The sequence below is a fragment of the Zalophus californianus genome, chromosome Y (genome assembly GCF_009762305.2).
Source record: "Zalophus californianus isolate mZalCal1 chromosome Y, mZalCal1.pri.v2, whole genome shotgun sequence".
NCBI classification, from domain to species: domain Eukaryota; kingdom Metazoa; phylum Chordata; class Mammalia; order Carnivora; family Otariidae; genus Zalophus; species Zalophus californianus.
Window position 1 is genome coordinate 3,199,932 of NC_045613.1, and position 19,197 is coordinate 3,219,128.

At 39.7% G+C, this 19,197-nt stretch overlaps 1 protein-coding gene across 1 annotated transcript in view; it reads left to right on the plus strand.

The window, feature by feature from the left end:
- LOC118356655 (gamma-taxilin-like) overlaps positions 1 to 19,197 on the plus strand; it is a 42,439-nt gene that overhangs the window by 7,202 nt on the left and 16,040 nt on the right. Inside the window, exons 2-3 of the mRNA XM_035725948.1 lie at positions 16,569 to 16,739; positions 18,554 to 18,748. Of these exons, the coding sequence (XP_035581841.1) occupies positions 16,599 to 16,739; positions 18,554 to 18,748 (336 nt within the window). The 5' untranslated portion in view covers positions 16,569 to 16,598. The remainder of the gene's footprint in view (positions 1 to 16,568; positions 16,740 to 18,553; positions 18,749 to 19,197) is intronic.

A 19,197-nucleotide genomic window follows, 5' to 3' on the forward strand; every position in this document is an offset into this window, starting at 1 on the left:
TCTTTTCCTTTTTTCTTAACATATGTTGCATTATTTGTTTCAGAAGTACAGATCTCTGATTCAACAGTCTTACACAATTCACAGCGCTCACCATAGCACATACCCTACGCAATGTCTATCACCCAGCCACCCCATCCCTCCCACCTCCCACCACTCCAGCAACACTAGTTTGTTTCCTGAGATTAAGAATTCCTCATATCAGTGAGGTCATATGATACATGTCTTTCTCTGATTGACTTATTTCACTCAGCATAACACCCTCCAGTTCCATCCATGTCATTGCAAATGCCAAGATCTCATTCCTTTTTAGGGCTGCATAATATCCCATTGAGTATATATACCACATCTTCTTTATCCATTCACCTGTCGATGGACATCTTGGCTCTTTCCACAGTTTGACTATTGTGGACATTGCTGCTATAAATATTGGGGTGCGCGTACCCCTTCGGGTCCCTACATTTGTATCTTTGTGGTAAATACCCAGTAGTGCAATTGCTGGGTCATATGGTAGCTCTATTTTCAACTTTTTGAGGAACCTCCATACTGTTTTCCAGAGAGGCTGCACCAGCTTGCATCTCCACCAACAGTGTAGGAGGGTTCCCCTTTCTGAAGGGAAGAATCTGATTTCTTGAGGCTTAGGTTGATTGTACGGCCGCATTTTATGGTATGATATATATAACATTTTATTGCTTTCTGACATGTAAGGTAGATTTTGTAAAACTCGGTCGGTTTTAGCATTTCTTTCTTTTCTTTTTTAAGATCTTATTTATTTGAGAGACAGAAAGCAAGCATGGTGGTGGGGACGGGGGCAAGGGAGAGGGAGGCTGAAGAGAGGCTCGACCTCAGGACCCTGGGATCATGACTTGAGCTGAGGGCAGATGCTTACCTGACTGAGCCACCCACATGCACCAGTTCTAGCACTTCTAAGCGAGCATTTTAATTGCATGTTTATATACCTGACAATTGTGAGGGAGTAATTTCATGTGTAAATCGAGGAATTCTAGACATGAAAGCAGTACTAAGTTTGAAGGATTTAAGGATTTTGAATGAAGTTGTGAGTTGCATGAAGTAGTCTAGCAGTTTCTTAGGAAAATATTTCCTTAGCACCCACTCTATGCCAGGCATTGTATTTTTTTCCCATGTTCCAAAGAAATTGACTCCTAAAAAGAGTTTGTTCTGAGCTATGGTCTGTGTTAATTTAAGTAGCATTAATCCTTTCTTGGGGGATATGGAAGAACTCTCAACATGGAAACCCTGCCATCATTTTAAAAGTGAAGAATGGGAAAGTCATAAAACCTTTTGAAGAACAGTTGTGGGAATTTTTTAGAATCGTTGGTTCTGATGTAAATGCTGAAATTCTTGTGTTTTGTGAAATATTTATGTGAATTATTTCTGGTGAATTGTATGCATTCACACGTGTTATTAAATCAACTACGCTATATCGTATATATTAGATTGGAAGGTATACATCATATCATCTAATAGACGATGTTTTGTGAATAATGGACTCTAAGTGTAGAGCTGGAACAATTATAGTTACTATTCCTTCAGGTAGTACACATACACCCCACTGGCATTTTCTGAAATTGTGAGATGCAGGAACCACTCAGCATCAATGAAAAGGCCTAGAAACTGTCCAGATGCAAAGATGGCCGTAATCAGAGTTGTTGGATTGCTGGCCTCAGGAAAGGAAAGGGCTGTTGCCATTGGGTAGGGAAGTCAGTCTGTAATGGTACACTCACATGATGAAAATCAAATGAGAAAAGGTAGAAAAAGAAATATGGAGAAAGGAGTGAAACTCACGTAGGAAAGTGGCAGAATGGAAGGTTGGGTAGTTGACCTGGTGATGTGATATATCAGCAGGCAGCATGAAAGGATTAGGGAAGAAAGAGCAAATTGACTAGCAAGCAGAGTGGGCTAGGGCAGTCCTTCTCAAACTCATACACATCACCAGAGGATTTTGATTGTAGATTCCGATTCGGTAGATGTAACATTCACTTTATAGTAGGTCTGAGGCAGGGATGGGGGAGATGACTAAAACACCATATTCTAGCAAATTACCAGTTGATGGCCAAAGCTGTTGGCCCAGGGACTAGACTTGGAGAAACAGAAATCAAGTGGGGTTTCACTTAGGAGGAGGACACGATAAGTAAGAATTACTGCTTTTGTTTTAGCAAGCAACACATTAGAGACTTTGCTAGTGAGTAGCCTCTCTTTGATCCCATTCAGATTAGTAGTTCTTGTGAGTAATACCAGCAGGCATATTTTGTTTTGAAAAAAAAACACAATGTTCTAATACTTTGTTACTTGAAAAACTAATTTCCTAAAAAAGTAGAGTAGTAGAGTTAGGGTACATAACAGTGAGACCATCTTGAGAGTATAACATCAGTATCAGAGTAAAAAGCAAAGGGCCACATTACAGTGGATAGGAGAGACCGAGACACAAATCCCATCCCCAGCATGGCTGCCAACAATCCGGAGGATTGTCTGTGAGGAGCAAAGGGTTCATAGCTCATATCACACACCCCAAGTTTGAAGATCTGCAACTGAGAGACAGACCTCCACAATATCAGGCTTTGAATACTGGTGGGGTTTCTATTCACAAGACCCAAAGGGCAGTGTCACCTGAGATACTGTTCTGTAAGGACTTGTGCCTAGACTCACTTGCCCTAGGGCCCAACACAGAAGCCGCTGTTTGAAAAACACCCAGACTTAATGTGCAAGACACTCATCTGATTGTCTTAAGAGTGTGGACCTGAGGGACAAGGGCGTGTTGGAATGCTCCTCAGGGACTGCGGTGATAGCAGGCACCATTTTTATACCGTCCTTCTCCTATCCCTTGCTAAAGCCCATGAGTGCCTTTTTTTCCCCCTTAACTCTAGACCCCCGCCAATCCCCCCTTTAGTGGGTGCCATCTTTGCCCTCTCCCTGTGTGTTGCTACAATCCATGGGAACCATTCTTTTATTTCCTTTTCCTTGGTGGTGCCATCTTTGAGCTCTCCGTCTGCCATGCTCCCCAACTCCCAGGGGGAAGCTTGTTTTTGTGGTTGCCTCCCAGGGGACAACAGTTTTTTGTCTGGCTCTTGAGGCTGAGGAAGTTGTTTTGCTGGATCCCACAGGACTGTAACAAGCAGGGACAGTTCTTGGCTGATTACCACCCCCAGGGCCCTGCACAGACACCACACAGGTAGCCGACTGAAACATGTCTTCAGTCTTTCTGGGAAATTTATCATCACAGCTGCAGTCTGAGGGTCTGTCTTATAATAGACATCCCTCGATAGGCAGACTGTAAACTTCTCCAGAGATCTTGGAAGATGTGTGTTGTCTTTGAGCTCTCCCTCTCCCACTCTGGAGCACCAGATTCTCTTAGAGAACAGCTCTTATACGTGTCTGCTGCCCACAGGACACCCCTTGAATGCCTCGTCCAGTGGCCACAAAGTCTTGTGTTCCTGGATCCCATAGGGCTGTAACAATCAGAGAGATAGTTCATGACTAGAACGACCCACAGGACATTGCACAGGCGGCCGACTGAACCATGCCAGCAAGTCTCTGTGAAAAAAGCCTGTTTGCTTGTCCTGAAACATCAGCTCAAGAGGCAGGCTTCAGGTTTCTATATAGTTGCTCTCTTGGAAGAGAGACCAGAGTATGCCATGATTATTCTCTTCCTCTGCCTCACTACAGCTCACGATTATCTCCCAGAAAGCAGCTTGTTCGCTCCTCTGGAATTCTGATTTTTATGACTTTCACCCAGGGGATACCTCCAGATCTCCTGTTCTGGGAGACAGGCTGGCTTATGCTTCTGGTCCTACAGAACTCCAGATATTTGCATATTTTAAGATGTGTTATCTGGGCCTGTCTTCCAGTCAGCACAAATCTCAGTGATCTCTGAGACCTGCCTACTTTGGGACACTGACATATCTTGGCACACTGAACAGCTGTGAGTCCATGAAGGGACAAACAGGCCACTGGACACTCACGAAGGCTTGACAGACAACCAAGACGTAAGGCATTGCTGAATTCCACGGTTCATCCCACAGAAGGCACTCCTTCAAGACTAGGAGGGGTGGCTGCTTCATCTGCTGCATAGAAACCAGGACAGAGAGTCAAGAAAAAGGAAGAAACAGAGGAATGTGTTCCAAAGGAAAGAGCAAGATAAAAAACCATAATGAAACAGAGTAAGTAATTTACCTGATCAAGAGCTCAAAGTGATGGTCATGAAGATGCTCATTGAACTCGGGAAAGGAATGGTTGAAAACAGTGAGAACTTTAACAAAGCCTTAGAAAATACAAGAAAGAGCCAAAGAGAAAGGGAATACGATAACTGAAGTGAAAAATACATTAGAGGGGTTCAATAGCAGCCTAGATGAGGTAGAAGAAAGAGTTGGTGAACTTTGTAGCAAGAACAGTGGAGCTCACACAATCAGAGCAGCAAAAAGAAAAATAAGAATAAAAAAAGGTGAAGATAGCTGAGGGGACGTAACCGGACAACATCAAGTGGATTAACATTTGCATTATAGGACTCTGAGATGGAGAACAAAGGCAGAAAGAAAGAAAATTTATTTAAAAAAGAATAGGTGAAAACTTCCCTAACCTGGGGAAGGAAAAAGACCTTGAGATATCCAGAAAGCACAGTTCCAAAGAAGATGGACCCAAACACATCCACACCAGGATACATTGTACCTAAAATGTTAAAAGTTAAAGACAGAGATTATTAAAAGAAGCAGGAGAAAACAAAACAAACAACAACAACAACAACAACAACAACAACAAACACCTTATATACATAGGAACCCTACTAGATTATCAGGTGATTTTTTAGGAGAAACTTTGCAAGCCAGAAGGGAGTAACACAATATATTCAAAGTTCTGAAAGGAAACAAAACAAACAAAAACAAAACCTCTAACTAAATGAGAACACCTACCAGGTGAAAGCTATTATTCAGAATTGAAGGAAAGGTAAAGAATCTTCCAGATAAGCAGAAGCTTAAAGGAGTTTGTCAGGCCTAAACTGGCTTTACATGAAATGTTAAAGGGACTTCTTCAAGCTGAAAAGAAAGGATACTACACAGCCATAAAAACACAGGAAAGTCGGGGCGCCTGGTTGGCTCAGTTGGTTAGGCGACTGCCTTCGGCTTAGGTCATGATCCTGGAGTCCCCGGATCGAGTCCCACATCGGGCTCCCTGCTCAGCGGGGAGTCTGCTTCTCCCTCTGACCCTCTTCCCTCTCGTGCTCTCTGTCTCTCATTCTCTCTCTCAAATCAATAAGAATAAAAAAAAAAGAAATTAAAAAAAATAAAAAAATAGAAACACAGGAAAGTATAAATTGCCCAGGTAGAGGTTAAAGGCTATAAAAGGCAGTGGGTTAATCACTTATAAAGCTAGTATAAAGTTTAAAAGACAAAAGTAGTAAAAATAACTACAGTATAGACATGGACATGGATATATAGTACAGGATAGACATGATAAAAAGATGAGAAATGTGACATAAAAACATAAAATGCAGAAAGAGAGAATTAAAATGTAGAGCTTTAGAATATATTCAGTCTTACATTGCTATCAACTTAAAATAGTCTGGTACACACACGTATATGTATGATGTTATGTGCAAGCCTGTTGGTAACCCAAAAACAGAAATCCATGATAGATACCCAGAAGACATTGAGAAATGGATGTAAGCCTACCGCTTAAGAAACTCATCAAACCACAGAGGAAGAGAGTAACAGAAGAAGAAAGGAACAGCGGTAGCTACAAAATAGCCAGAAAACAATTAACAAAATGGCACTAAGTGCATACCTATCAATAATTACTTGAAGTATAAGTGGACTAAATTATTTAATCAAAAACCTAGTGATTGAATGGATTAAACAACAGCAACCACAACCACCACAAAAAAACCCCAAAACAAGAGCTGTCTATATGCCATGTATAAGAGAATAACATAAGATGTAAGGATGCACACAGACCAGAAGTGAAGGGAAGGGAAAAGACATTCCATGCAAATGAAAACCAAAAGAGAGTTGGGGTAGCTATAGTCAAATCGGACGAAATAGCCTTTAAAATAAAAAACCAAGACAAGGGCATTTCGTAATGAAAAATCAGTCAGTCCAACACGAGGATATAATGGTTTTAAGTATCTACGTCTGCAACTTAGAACAGCCCAAATCAAACACTAAGAGACCTAAAGGAAGAAATAGATAGGAATATAGCATCAGTGAGGGGCTTTCACACTCTATTTACATCAATGGACAGAGCGTCCACACAGAAAATCAGTAAGCGAATATTGGCCTTAAAACAGCACCGTTAGAGCAGATGGACTTTACAGCTATATATGGAACATTCCATGCTAAAGCAACCGAATATACATTGATTTAAAATGCACATGGAACATTCTCCAGAATAGATCACATCAGGCCACAAAAGATTTCTTAGTGCATTTAACAAGATTGAAACCATGTCAAGCATCCTTTCCAAACACAATATATATGTTGGTATACAACGAGAAATCAGTCAGGAGAACTAAAGTGGGAAATTCACAAATGCGTGGAGGTTAAATCACGTGCTGAACCAGTGGATCAGTAAAGGAATTTAATTAATTAAAGGAAATTTTTTTTAAATGTTGGGACAAGGGGCACCTGGGTGGCTCAGTCGTTGAGCGTCTGCCTTCAGCTCAGGTCATGATCCCAGGATCGAGCCCCACGCCTGGCTCCCTGCTCAGCGGGAGGCCTGCTTCTCCCCCTCCCACTCCCCCTGCTTGTGTTCCCTCTCTCGCTGTCTGTCTCTCTGTCAAATTAATAAATAAAATATTTATAAATAAATAAATAAATAAATAAAATGTTGAGACAATTGATGATGGAAATCACATCATACCGGATTGTGGTATACGCAACTGCAAAACCAGTTCTCAGAGGGAAGTTCATAGCACTTTGCGCCTACCTCAACATGAGAAATCTCAAACAAACAACCTAAGTTTACATATCAAGGAACTAGAAAAGGAAGTTAGGAGAAGGAAGGAATACATAAAGATAATAATATTAAGATCCCAGTTGAAATGAATGATAAAGAGACCAAAAAGCAGTAGAAAAGATCAACGAAACTAAGCTGGTTCTTTGAAAAGATTAACAAAACTGACAAAATCTTCAGCTAGACGTAGCCAGAAAAAATAGGGATGCCTGGGTGGCTCAGTCAGTTAAGCGTCTGCCTTTGGCTCAGGTCATGATCCCAGGGTCCTGGGATCTAGCCCCACGTCAGGCTCCCTGCTCAGCAGGGAGTCTGCTTCTCCCTCTCCCTCTGCCTGCCTCTCTGCCTACTTGTGCTCTCTATCTCTCTGTCAAATAAATAAATAAAATCTTAAAAAAAAAGAAAAGAAAAATATAGAGAGGCCCTCCATAAATGAAATAACTAATAGAGGAGACCTTCCAAGTGATAGCACAAAAATACCATTAACTATAGCTGCTGATAGTGGCTGTCTGTGGGAAACCAATTCCTAGGCCCTGCTCATTGAGCCACACTACCAGAATAATCTTGCCTCCTGGCCGTAAGTGAAAGCCATGGTGCCTAGGACTAGGGGAATTAGGTCTTGAGGATGGATGATGTCTTTCCTTCTCCCCTCTGACCTCCACCAAAAAGGAAACAGACAAAACTTCTATGGTCGTCTTTGATTCTTACTCTGTACCACATGAAATGCAAACTCCAGAATTTATAGCCATATCTAAAATCAGTACCTCAACTTGTATTGCCGAAAGCTGTTTTTCCCCTGAGGACCTTACTCCCTTTTGGTCTCCCCTCCCCCCCAAATATCTTGAGGCTAGGAGGTGCACCGTTTGCACTTCTTTCTGTTTCTCTGTCTTCTTTTTTCTTTTTTTCTTTTTTTTAAAGATTTTATTTATTTATTTGACAGAGAGACACAGTGAGAGAGGGAACACAAGCAGTGGGAGCGGGAGAGGGAGAAGCAGGCTTCCTGTGGAGCAGGGAGCCCAATGCGGGGCTCGATCCCAGGACCCTGGGATCATGACCTGAGCCGAAGGCAGACGCTTTAACGACTGAGCTACCCAGGCGCCCCTCTGTCCTCTTTTTTCAAAACCTGTGTTTCCAAAGGTTTGAAACAAATCTAGCTCTCGTGCTGTTGTTTATTTTTTCTCTCTCTCTCTCTCTCTCTTTTTGTTACTGTCATGAACCATCTTTTCTGGTCACCCAACTCTCTCACTCATGGAAGACTTTTGCACTGACCCACAGTGGTCCACAATACCCCGACTCCTATTCTCAATCCTGGTGCTTCCTCACTGTGGGTGCCCCATATGAAACTCCAGCCCTGGCCTCTTGTTTCTGTGTTTTTAAAATAATGTGTTTTAATATATATACATACATACCATTAAATGTACCATATTAACCACTGGTAAGCAGTGCATTTCAGTGGTATTAAGTAAATTCATATTGTTGTGAACAGTCGCCACTGTCCATCGCTAGGAACAAACCAAACCTCTAAACGGTAACTCCTCCTCCTGCTCTCCCTCAGCCTCCAGTAACCACAATTCTACTTCCTACCTCTACGATTTTTGACCACTTGAGGTGTGTCATTTAAGTGGTATACGTACATACATATACACTGTTTTATATCATGTAGCATGTCTCAGAGTTCATTCATGTTGTAGCATGTATCAGAACTTTCTTTCTAGCAGAATAATATTGCATTGCATGTGTATACCACATTTTGTTTATCCACTCATCCTTTGATGGACATTTGTTTTGTTTATATCTTTTGGCTGTTTTGAATAACGCCTCTATGAATATGGGTGTACAAATAATCTGTTCATGTACCTGCTTTCAGTTATATCACGTGCATACCCAGAAGTTGAATTTGCGGATTATATAGTACTTCTGCATATACCCCGGTGGCTATAGCCAGCCAGCAATGCTCAATGATTGCATTTTCTCCACATCTTTGCCAACATTTGTTGTTTTCTGTTTGTCTGTTAAAAGCCATTCTAATGGGTGTGAAGGGGTATCTCACTGCAGTTTTGTTTGCATTTCTGTAATGACTGGTAATACTGTGCATCTTTTATATGCTTACAGGCAATGTGTATGTCTTCTTCGGAGAAATGTCTATGCAAGTCTTCTGCCCATTTTATAACTGGGTTGTTATTTTGTTCTTATGTTTTAGGAACTGTCTATAACGTGCAAATACTAATCTCTTATGATATGGGACTTATACATAACATTTGTTTTTCTGTTCTGTGAGTTGCCTTTTCACTTCCTGGATAGTGACCTCTGATGTAAAACAGTTTTTAATTTTGATGGAGTTAAGTTGTTTGTTTGTTTCTTTTTCTTTTCTTGCCTATGTCTTTGGTATCAGGTCCAGGAATCATTGTCAAATGCAAGGATTCTTTTCCCTAAGTTTTCTGGTAAGAATTTTACAGTTTTAGGTCTTACATGTAAGTCTTTGATCCATTATTTTTTCTTTTAGGAGACATTTGGGATACAGTCTCTAGGTTGTTGTTGTTGTTGTTGTTTAATAGGGTTCTTCTTTTTTTCTTTTAGTATAGTTGTTAACATTAGTTTCAGGTATACAACATGGCGACTGGACAAATTTAAACATTATGCTATGCTCACTACAAGTGGAACTACCATCTGTCCCATTACATCCCTATTACAACTGTGCCTTTTACTCTTGACACCTAATCATTCCATAATCGGAAGTCTGTTATCTCCCACTCCCCTTCACCCATTTTGCCCATCTTCCCACTCCCCTCTGGCAACCATCAGTTTGTTCTCTGTGCTAATAGGTCTAGTTCTGCTTTTTGTTTGTTTTTTAATTTTTTCCCTTAGATTCCACTTATGAGTGGAATTGTGTGGTATTTGCCTTTCTCAGTCTGACTCATTTCAATTAGCATTGCACCCTCTAGTCCTGCCATGTTGGTGCAGATGGCATGATCTCATCCTCTTCTATGGCTGCGTAATATATCATTGCACGTTATACCATATTTTTCTCACCCATTTTTCTTAGGTTGCTTCCAAGTCCTGGCTGATCTAAGTAATGCGGCAGTAAACTTTGGGACACATATTTTTTCGAATTCATGTTTCATTTTCATTGGGTAAATACACTGTCATTGAATTACCAGCTCATACGGTAATTCTCTTTTTAATTTTTTTTGTGGAACCTCTATACTCTTTCCAGAATAGGCTGTACCAGTTTGCAGGAGGGTGGTTTTTCTCCACATCCTCATCAACAGCTGTTGTTCCTTGTGTTTTTTATTGTAGCCATTTGGGCAGGTGTGAGGTGATAATCTTATGATGGATTTGATTTTCACTTCCCTGAAGATTATTGATTTCTTTTAATTAAATTAATTAATTTTTAGATTTTATCTATTTGAGAAGGACAGTGAGAGAGAGAGAGAGTAGGGGCGGAGTGGGGGGAGGTGCAGAGGGGGAGGGAGAAGCACTCTCCCCACAGAGCAGGGAGTCCGATGCGGGGCTCGATCCCAGGACCCTGAGATCACGACCTGAGCCAAAGGCAGACGCTTAACCGATGGAGCCACCTAGGCGCCCTGAGTTGTTTAAGTTCTTTATATATTCTGGCTATTAGGCCCTTATCGGTTATGTCATTTGCAAATATCTTCTCCATTTAATAGGTTGTCCTCTGTTTTATTGATTGTTTCCCTTGCTGTGCAGAAGCTTTTATTTTGGCATAGACTCAGTAGTTTTTGTTTTTGCTTCCTTTGCCATAGGACACATAATGGAGAAAAATATTGCTGCGATCGGTGTCAGAGACATTACTGCCTGTGCTCTCCTCTAGGAGTTTTATGATTTCGGGTCTGACATTTAGGTCTTTAGTTCGTTTTCTGTTTATTATTGTGTGTGGTGTAAGAAAGTGGTGCAGTTTCATTTTTTGGCTTCTTGCTGTCCATTTTTTCCCGAACCATTTGTTGAAGAGACTGTCTTTTTCCAATTGCATATTCTTGGTTCATGCCAAATGTCAGTTGACCATATACCTTGGGGTACCTTTCAGGGTTTTCTGTTCTGTTCCATTGATCTGTGTGTCTGTTTTTGTGCCAGTACCATGCTGTTTTGAATACTACAGGTTTGCATTATTTCTTGAAGTCCGGTAACATCTTACCTCCAGTTTCATTCATTTTTATCCGTATTTCTTTGACCATTCAGGGTCTTTTGTGGTTCCACACAAATTTTAGTTTCATTTGCTCTAGTTTTGTGAAAAATGCTATTGGCATTTTGATACGGATTGCATTAAATGTGTGGAATGCTTTGGATAATGTGGAGATTTTAACAGTATTCTTCAAATCCACAAGCATGAAATATCTTACCATTTGCTTGTGTCATCCTGAATTCATTGCATAAGTGTTTGTTATAGAGTATAGATGTTTCAGCTCAGTGTTAACTTTATTCATAGGGTTGTTGAATTAATTTATTTATTTGGTACAATTATAAATGGTATGTTTCTTTAATTTCTCTTTCTGCTACTTTGTTATTAGTGTATGGGAACACTACCTATTTCTGGGCATTAATGTTGTATCCTGCCACTTTGCTGAATTAGTTTATGACCCATAGTAGTTTTATTGCTGGAGTCTTTACGATTTTCTATGTCATCTGCAAACTTTAATTTCATTCTTTTTGGATATTATTTCCCCAGCATCTTTTGTTGAAGACACAGGTTTTCCCCCATTGAATGGTCTTGGCAGCCTCGTTGAAAATCATTTACCATGTACTTGAAAAACTATTTCTGTACTGTTTATTCCATTGATCTGCATGTTTGCCTTTATTCCAGTCCACACTATTTTGATTAGTATAGCTTTGCAGAAGTTTTAAAGTCAGGAAGTGGTGAGATATTCAACTGTTCTTTTTCAGTATTTGGCTATTCTTGTCCCTTGATATTCCACATGTTTAGGGTGGATTTTTGTACTTTTGTGAAAAACCAAAAACCAAACCAAACCAAAACGAAAAAGCCCACACCATTGGAAACTTGATAGGGATTTCACTGAATCTGTAGATCACTTTGGTAATGTTGCCATCTTAACAATATCCTGACACTAGTATAGCCACCCCATTTGTCTTTTGGTTCTCTTTGTGTGTAATGTCTTTTTCTTACCTATTTACTCTACCTATGTGTATTTTGGATGGTAAGTGAGTCTCTTGTGGACAGTGTGTAGTAGGCTCATGCATTTGCTTGCCCATTTATTTACTTACATTTTTTATTGAGATATAAATGGCACGACATTTATTAGTTTCAGTTGTACAGCATAATGATTAACATTTGTATATGATCGAAAATGATCACAATAAGTCTAATTAATGTCTATCAACACACATTACTCACAAATTTTATTTTTCTTGTGATGAGAACTTTTAAGATCTTCTGCCTTGCCAACTTTCCAATATACAGTACAGTGTTAGTTACAGTCACAATATAATACATTACATCTTCAGGACTTACTTATAACTGGACGTTTGTACCTTTTGACCACATTGACCCATTCTTGGCTCCCCCACCAACCCTGCTTCTGGCCACCACCAGAATTTCTTTTGTTTTTGTTTTAGGATCCACATATAAGTCAGGTCACAAGGTATTTATTTTTCTCTGCCTGACTTACTTCACTTACCATAATGTCCTCAAGGCCCATCCATGTTGTTGCAAGTGGCAGCATTCCCTTCCATTTTTATAGCTGAATAATATGCCCCTTCCCCTTTCTGTGAGTGTATGACTTCTTTATCCATTCATCAGTCAGTCGACACAGGTGGTTTTTATGTGTGGCTAATGTAAATAATGCTTCGGTGCACATATACGTTTGAGTTTGTACCTTCATTTCCTTCACAAAAGTACTCACAGGTGGAATATGGTACTCCTATTTTTAACTTTCCAAGAAACGTCCATACTAATCACCATGGTGGTTCTGTGGTTCTGAGCCTCTTGTAGGACAGTTCTGTTTCTGTGCAAAATGCCATTACAGTTTGGATACAGACTGCATGAATTAGTAGATTGCCTGGGGTAGTATGAACATCTTAGAATGATAATTCTTCCAACCCATGAGCATGGAATTGCTTTACATTTATTTGTATATTACTCATTTATTATTATTATTTATTTATTTGACAGAGAGAGACAAAGCGAGAGAGGGAACACATGCAGCGGGGAGTGGGAGAGGGAGAAGCAGGCTTCCCACTGAGCAGGGAACCCGATGCGGGCTAGATCCCAGGACCCTGGGATCATGACCTGAGCCAAAGGCAGACACTTAACAACTGAGCCACCCAGGCACTCCTCTTTTTTTTCATCAATATCTTATAGTTTTCAGTACAGGTCTTTCATCCTCTTGGTTAAATTTATTCTGAAGTATTTTATTAGTGTAATCGTATAAGGGATTGTTTTCCCAATTTCTCTTTCTGGTACTCCCTTTGTTGCTGTGTAGAGAAAAACACAGCTGATTTCTGCATATTAATTTTATATTCTTTAACTTTACTGATTCATATATCCATTCTAACAGTTTTTTCGTCGAGTTGTAAGGGTTTTCTCTACATACATATCGTGTCATCTGCAATTAGTTAGAGACACTTTTTTCCTTTCCAATTTGAATTATTTTATTAGTATTTTTTCTTGTTGAATTGCTTGGCTAGAATTTCTTTTCTTTCTTTTTAAGATTTTATGTATTTATTTGACAGAGAGTGAGGGAGCACAAACAGGGGTAGTAGCAGAGGTAAAGGGAGAAGTAAGCTCCCTGCCTGACACAGGGCTCGATCCCAGGACCCCTGGATCAGGACCGGAGAGGAAGGCCGGCGCTTAACCGACTGAGCCACTCAGGCACCCCGTGGCTAAGATTTCTGCTACTATGTTGAATTAAAGTGGTGAGAGTGGGTATCTTTGTCTTTTTCCTGATCTTAAAGATCAGGAAAGCACTGATTTATTTATAGAGACAGGGAAGAGAGGGGGAGAGGGAGACGGAGAGAAAGGATCTCCAGTACTCTATGCTGAGGGTAGAGCCCATCACAGGGTTTGATCTCAAGACCCTGAGATCATGACCTGAGCCAAAATCAGAAATTGGATGCTTAACCTACTGAGGCACACAGAGCCCCCTCGGCTTTTCACCATGGACTGTGATGTTAAGTGTGCGCTTATCACATATGGCCTTTATTGTGATGAGGTGTGTTTCCTCCAAACCCACTTTATCAAGAGTTTTTATCATAAATGGATGTTGGTTTTTCTGCATGTACTATGATGATCCTATGGTTTTTATCCTTTATTTTTTTGTTGTAGTATATCATATTGATTGATTTGTGAATGTGGAACCATTCTTGTATTCCTGGGATAAATCCCACTTGATCGTGGTGTCTGATCATTTTACTGTATTGTTGAATTTGATTTGCTAATATATTGTTGAAGGTTTTTGCATCTATGCTGCTCAGGGATACTGGCCTATAATTTACTTTCCTGTCTTGTCCTTGTCTGGTTTTGCTGTCAGCATAGTGCTGGCCTCATGAAAATGAGATCAGAAGTTTTCCCTCCTCTTCAGTTTTTTCTTGGAAGAGATTGAGGTGGCGTGTTAATTCTTAAAAGTTTGGTAGAATTCCCTGGTGAGGCCCTTGGGTCCTAAACCTTAGTTTGTGGGGAAGTTGTTGATTACTGAGCTAATCTCCTTACTTGTAAGTTGTGTGTTCGTATTTTCTATATCTTCATGATTCTGCTCATAGGTTATTTGAATCTAGGAATTTATCAATTTCTTCTAGGTCGTCCAATTTGTTGATCTATAATTGTGTGTGATAATCTCTTATGATCCTTTGTATTTCTGTGGTATTTGTTTTTATGTCTCCTCCTTCATTTCTGATTTTGAATCCTGTTGTTTTCTTGGTAATTGTGGCTAAAGATTTGTCAATTTTATTATTATTATTTTTAAATCAGCTTAGTCACTGAGGTTTTCTATTGCCTTTTTAGCCTCTATTGCTTTTATTCCACCTGATCTGTGCTATTTCCTTACTTCTACTAATTTTGGGTTTTGTTTATTCTTTTTTGTTTGTTTGTTTGTTTTTTTAGTTCCTTGAGGTATAAATTTAGGTGGTTCTTCATTTGGGCTCTGTGTTTTGATGGAGGCATTTATTACTAAGAACATCACTGTTAGAAATGTTTTTGCTGCGTCCCATTTTGGTAAGTTGTTTATCCACTTTAATTTGTCAGAAGATCTTTTTTAATTTCTTTTGATTTCTTCATTGATCCATTGGTTTTTCAGTATGTGATGTTTAATCTCCACACATTTGTGTATTTTCCCCTCCCCCCCGATATTGATTTCCTGTTCCGTACCATATTGTTTGAAAAAGGATGATACGATTTCAGTGTCCTCAAAATGGGCTTTGGGGCCTATCATAAGACCTCTCCTGGAGACTGTTGCAGGTGCACTTCAGAAGAATGTGTATTCTGCTTTTGGGTGGGGTGTCTCTGGTGCAGTTTTGTTATATCCTTTTGATCTAACCTTTTTTAATCCATAGATTGATTTTCTGTTTGGGTGATCTTCCTTCTTGTCTCAGTGGAGTTTGCTTTGAAATCTGTTTTGTCTGAAATAAGTGTAGTTACCCAGCATTTTTGGTTTCCATTTGCATGTACAATTTTTTCCATCCCCTCATTTTCAGTCCTGTGCATTCTTATTGTTGAAGTGAGGCTCTTCTAGGCAGCAAATGGCTAGTCTGTCTTGTTTTTTTAAATCTGTTCAGCCACTCTGTGTCTTTTGATTAGAGAATTTAGTCTATTTACATTTAAAATAACTGTTCCTGCTGTCCCTACTGCTGTTTTGTTCATTGTATTCTGTCTGTTAATGAATTACCAGTGTAAATGTGCTGTAATCATAGACCATAGTAGGACTCAAAAGCAAAACTATTCTTTCCTGGCAGGAATTTCAATGAAAGTATTTTTAGTAGCTGTAAACATGTTGCCTCCAAGAGTGTTTTTTTTTTTAAGATTTATTTGTTTGAGAGAGAGAGAGAGTGCAAGTGAGTTGCCTGAACATGTGGGGGGAGGGGCAGAGGGAGAGAGCGAGAATCTCAAGCAGACTCCCTGCTGAGCACTGAGCAAGACACGGCTGGATCCCATGACCCATGAGATTAGACCTGAGCTGAAACCGAGTCGGATGCTTAACTAACTGAGCCACCCAGGTGCCCCACCTCTAGGAGTGTTTGATAAATCAACATTTGTCAACATTTTTTTCTTCATGAAAGCTTTATTGAAGTGTCAGCAAGACTCCTATAATTTGCTCTGTCTACAATTGCCTTCTTCTCACTCACAAAGAGCTGCTAATTTTTTCAATAAAGTAGTTTTTGTATGTTCTTGTAGAAAAGCAAACCCAGATGGTGTGTGCGTTCATAAGAAGTTTTCCTAAAAGATCTCTCTTTGTTTTTCATGAAAAAAATAGACACTGAGTTTTGATTTTCTTCATACACTAAATTATTTGCATACCTTTTTTATGTCTCAACTGAATAAGAGAGTAGTAGAAAGATTCCATGATGGTACCTCCCCAATTTTGCCAACTGTAACTCAGAGGTTCTTACTTTACTTTGTAAACATATGGAGTGCTTGTTAATTTTAGCTGGAGGAGAGCAGGAATGTTCAGAAGCAAATGAAGATTCTGCAGAAGAAACAAGCCCAGATCGTGAAAGAGAAAGTTCACTTGCAGAGTGAACACAGCAAGGCTGTCTTGGCAAGGAACAAGCTAGAGTCTCTTTGCAGGGAACTTCAGTGTCACAACAGGACATTAAAGGTTAGTTTGTTGACTTTTTTGTTTTTCAGGAGATCGTTAGGGTGATTTTATAATCACTGTGTATGTGTTCGAAGTAAATCCTTGCTTCACTTGCTGTACTGTAACTTGGTTGGAATAATGGGTGCCCGTTCATACTCCTAGGTACACTTGCTCTGATAGGTTAGGTTCCTGAGCAGAGGACTTTGTGGGGTCCTCAAGGACGTACTACCTTGCTTACTTGTTTATTCATTTTTGCCTGGGTTAATGCTGTATGTGAGTCCACTATAAATCTGAGACTCACTCTGTCTATCCAACTCGTGGTTTCAGCTTCAAGGAAGAGCTCTGTAGTATGTATATCTTATACTTGATCACAGGGAACCGAGATGGTATTGATGTTTACGTCCATAGCCTTCCTGCTTAGTAGGGAGCTCAAGGTGGCCAGATACTCTGCTGACCATTAACGTAGTTGATTACCACACTCTTCTTAGATAAGAAATGAAATGCTTAGCTGAAATGAAGAGACTGGTAGGTACAGACTTGAATCAGAATGAGTTTAAGAAGGAAAAACAGGTTGCAGAGCCGAGACGCACTATGGATGCTGATTGGTGAGGGTGCCTGAGTATTCTCTGCCAATCTTCAGCTATTCAGTTGCTAAATACTGCAGAATAGCACTTATACCTAGGCTGATTTTATGTACCTGTGTGTATGTAAAAAGTATATATAAATCCAGGTAGTCCTATATATAAATTAATGTCCTGTATATAGGATTATAGATTATTTGATTATTTGTATATGAAAAGGGTTATATGTGTGTGTATTATATATGCATATGATTTTATACATAAAGTATATGTATATTTATACATAAAGGAAGAGGGAACAGGTATCAAAATTTGTGTAAACCAGGGAAGAAGGAACAAGAACAGAGACTCTAGAAGGACTCTGCCTTCTATAAAGGGAACGTGTCTGCCTTTAGCTAACAGTAGCTAAGCAGGTACAAATGGAGTAGGATTTTGATTAAGTAGGATTTCTAATTACCTCTGTCACAGCAAACTCCCTGGAATATAGGACGACTCATGAAATGAATCCTTATGTAGTGTGAGGCTTGCCCCCCGCCCCCCCGTTTAGAAGCCTTAAATTTGGATTTAACGAAAGTGGGTTTTTTTCCTCCTTATTTCAAATTAACATTTTGACTAGACTGATCATTGTTTAGGTAAAGCTCTTTTGTGCTTGTATCCTATGAAGGATGGAGAGTAAGGGTTTTTTTTTTTTTTTATTATGTTCACTTAGTACATCATTACTTTGTGATGTAGTGTTCAGTGATTCATTAGTTGTGTACAAAACCCATTGCTGGGTATTAAGGAGGGCACGTGTTGTGATGAGCACTGGGAGAATAAGCTTTTAAAATAAAGGTTCCATGTGTCCCTTGACCCTTAGGGAATGGAAAGTGTGACTCAGAAAGTAGGCTGCTAGATGGGACATCTCTCTTCAGACTGATATAGAATGATGTTTTGCCAAACCAGTGAGGAGAATAATGGGGAAAATAATGAGGAAGAATATGACTGTGTGGAGAAGCTTCTTACTTGTGATTTGGGCAGTAAGGTCTGCACAGTCAGCAAAACACTTATTTGGTAAGCAGGGCAGTTGTTTCTCTCTATTTATCTACTTAGGAAAATGTTTGCTTTTAAATGAAAGTTTTCTGGTCATAGATAAGGAGAAGGAGGTGAGAAGCAATACTTGGGGCAGGATTACATGAACTGACATAGCAGTAACATGAGCAGTTTATGTATGAGTTTTATACCATACCAGTAACAGAAATTATTTTGGATAATAAGGAAGAAAATACGCAGCAGGCACAAGAAGAGGAAGAACATCGTAAAGAAGCAACTGCACGTTTCCAGTTTACTTTAGATGAAATCCAGGCACAGCTGGAACAACATGACATACACAATGCCAAGCTCTGCCAGGAAAACACTGAACTGGGAGAGAAGCTGAAGAAACTTGTTGAACAGTATGCATTAAGAGAGGAGGTAAAGACGTTTTGTTTATTTAGACAGCATCTTGTTATGAAAAACTTTTCACCATTCATTACTAAAGACTACTGTCACAGGACAATATTTGAAAACTTGTGTACACAGGGTAGTAGTCGGGCATTCATTAGGAAAGTATTAGGCACACTGTGAAGGACTAATTGGGGATCATCACTGATGACCCCAGAGTCTTTGGATTTGGATTTGAGGTACTTTCTGCAAGACATGTTAAGTGGTACTTGTTTTCCATGCGATAGTAGAAGATTGTGGTTTTAGCATACAGATTGTTTTTCTCATACCCAACCTACCAGTAAATAAATATTTGGCCCCCCGATATCCAATAACTCAGACTTCCATGGTAATCCATCATATATCTATGATGATACAAGGTATAGTACCATTGCATTCTACCTACCATACTTTTTGGGAGAAAAAAAAAAAGAAGCTTC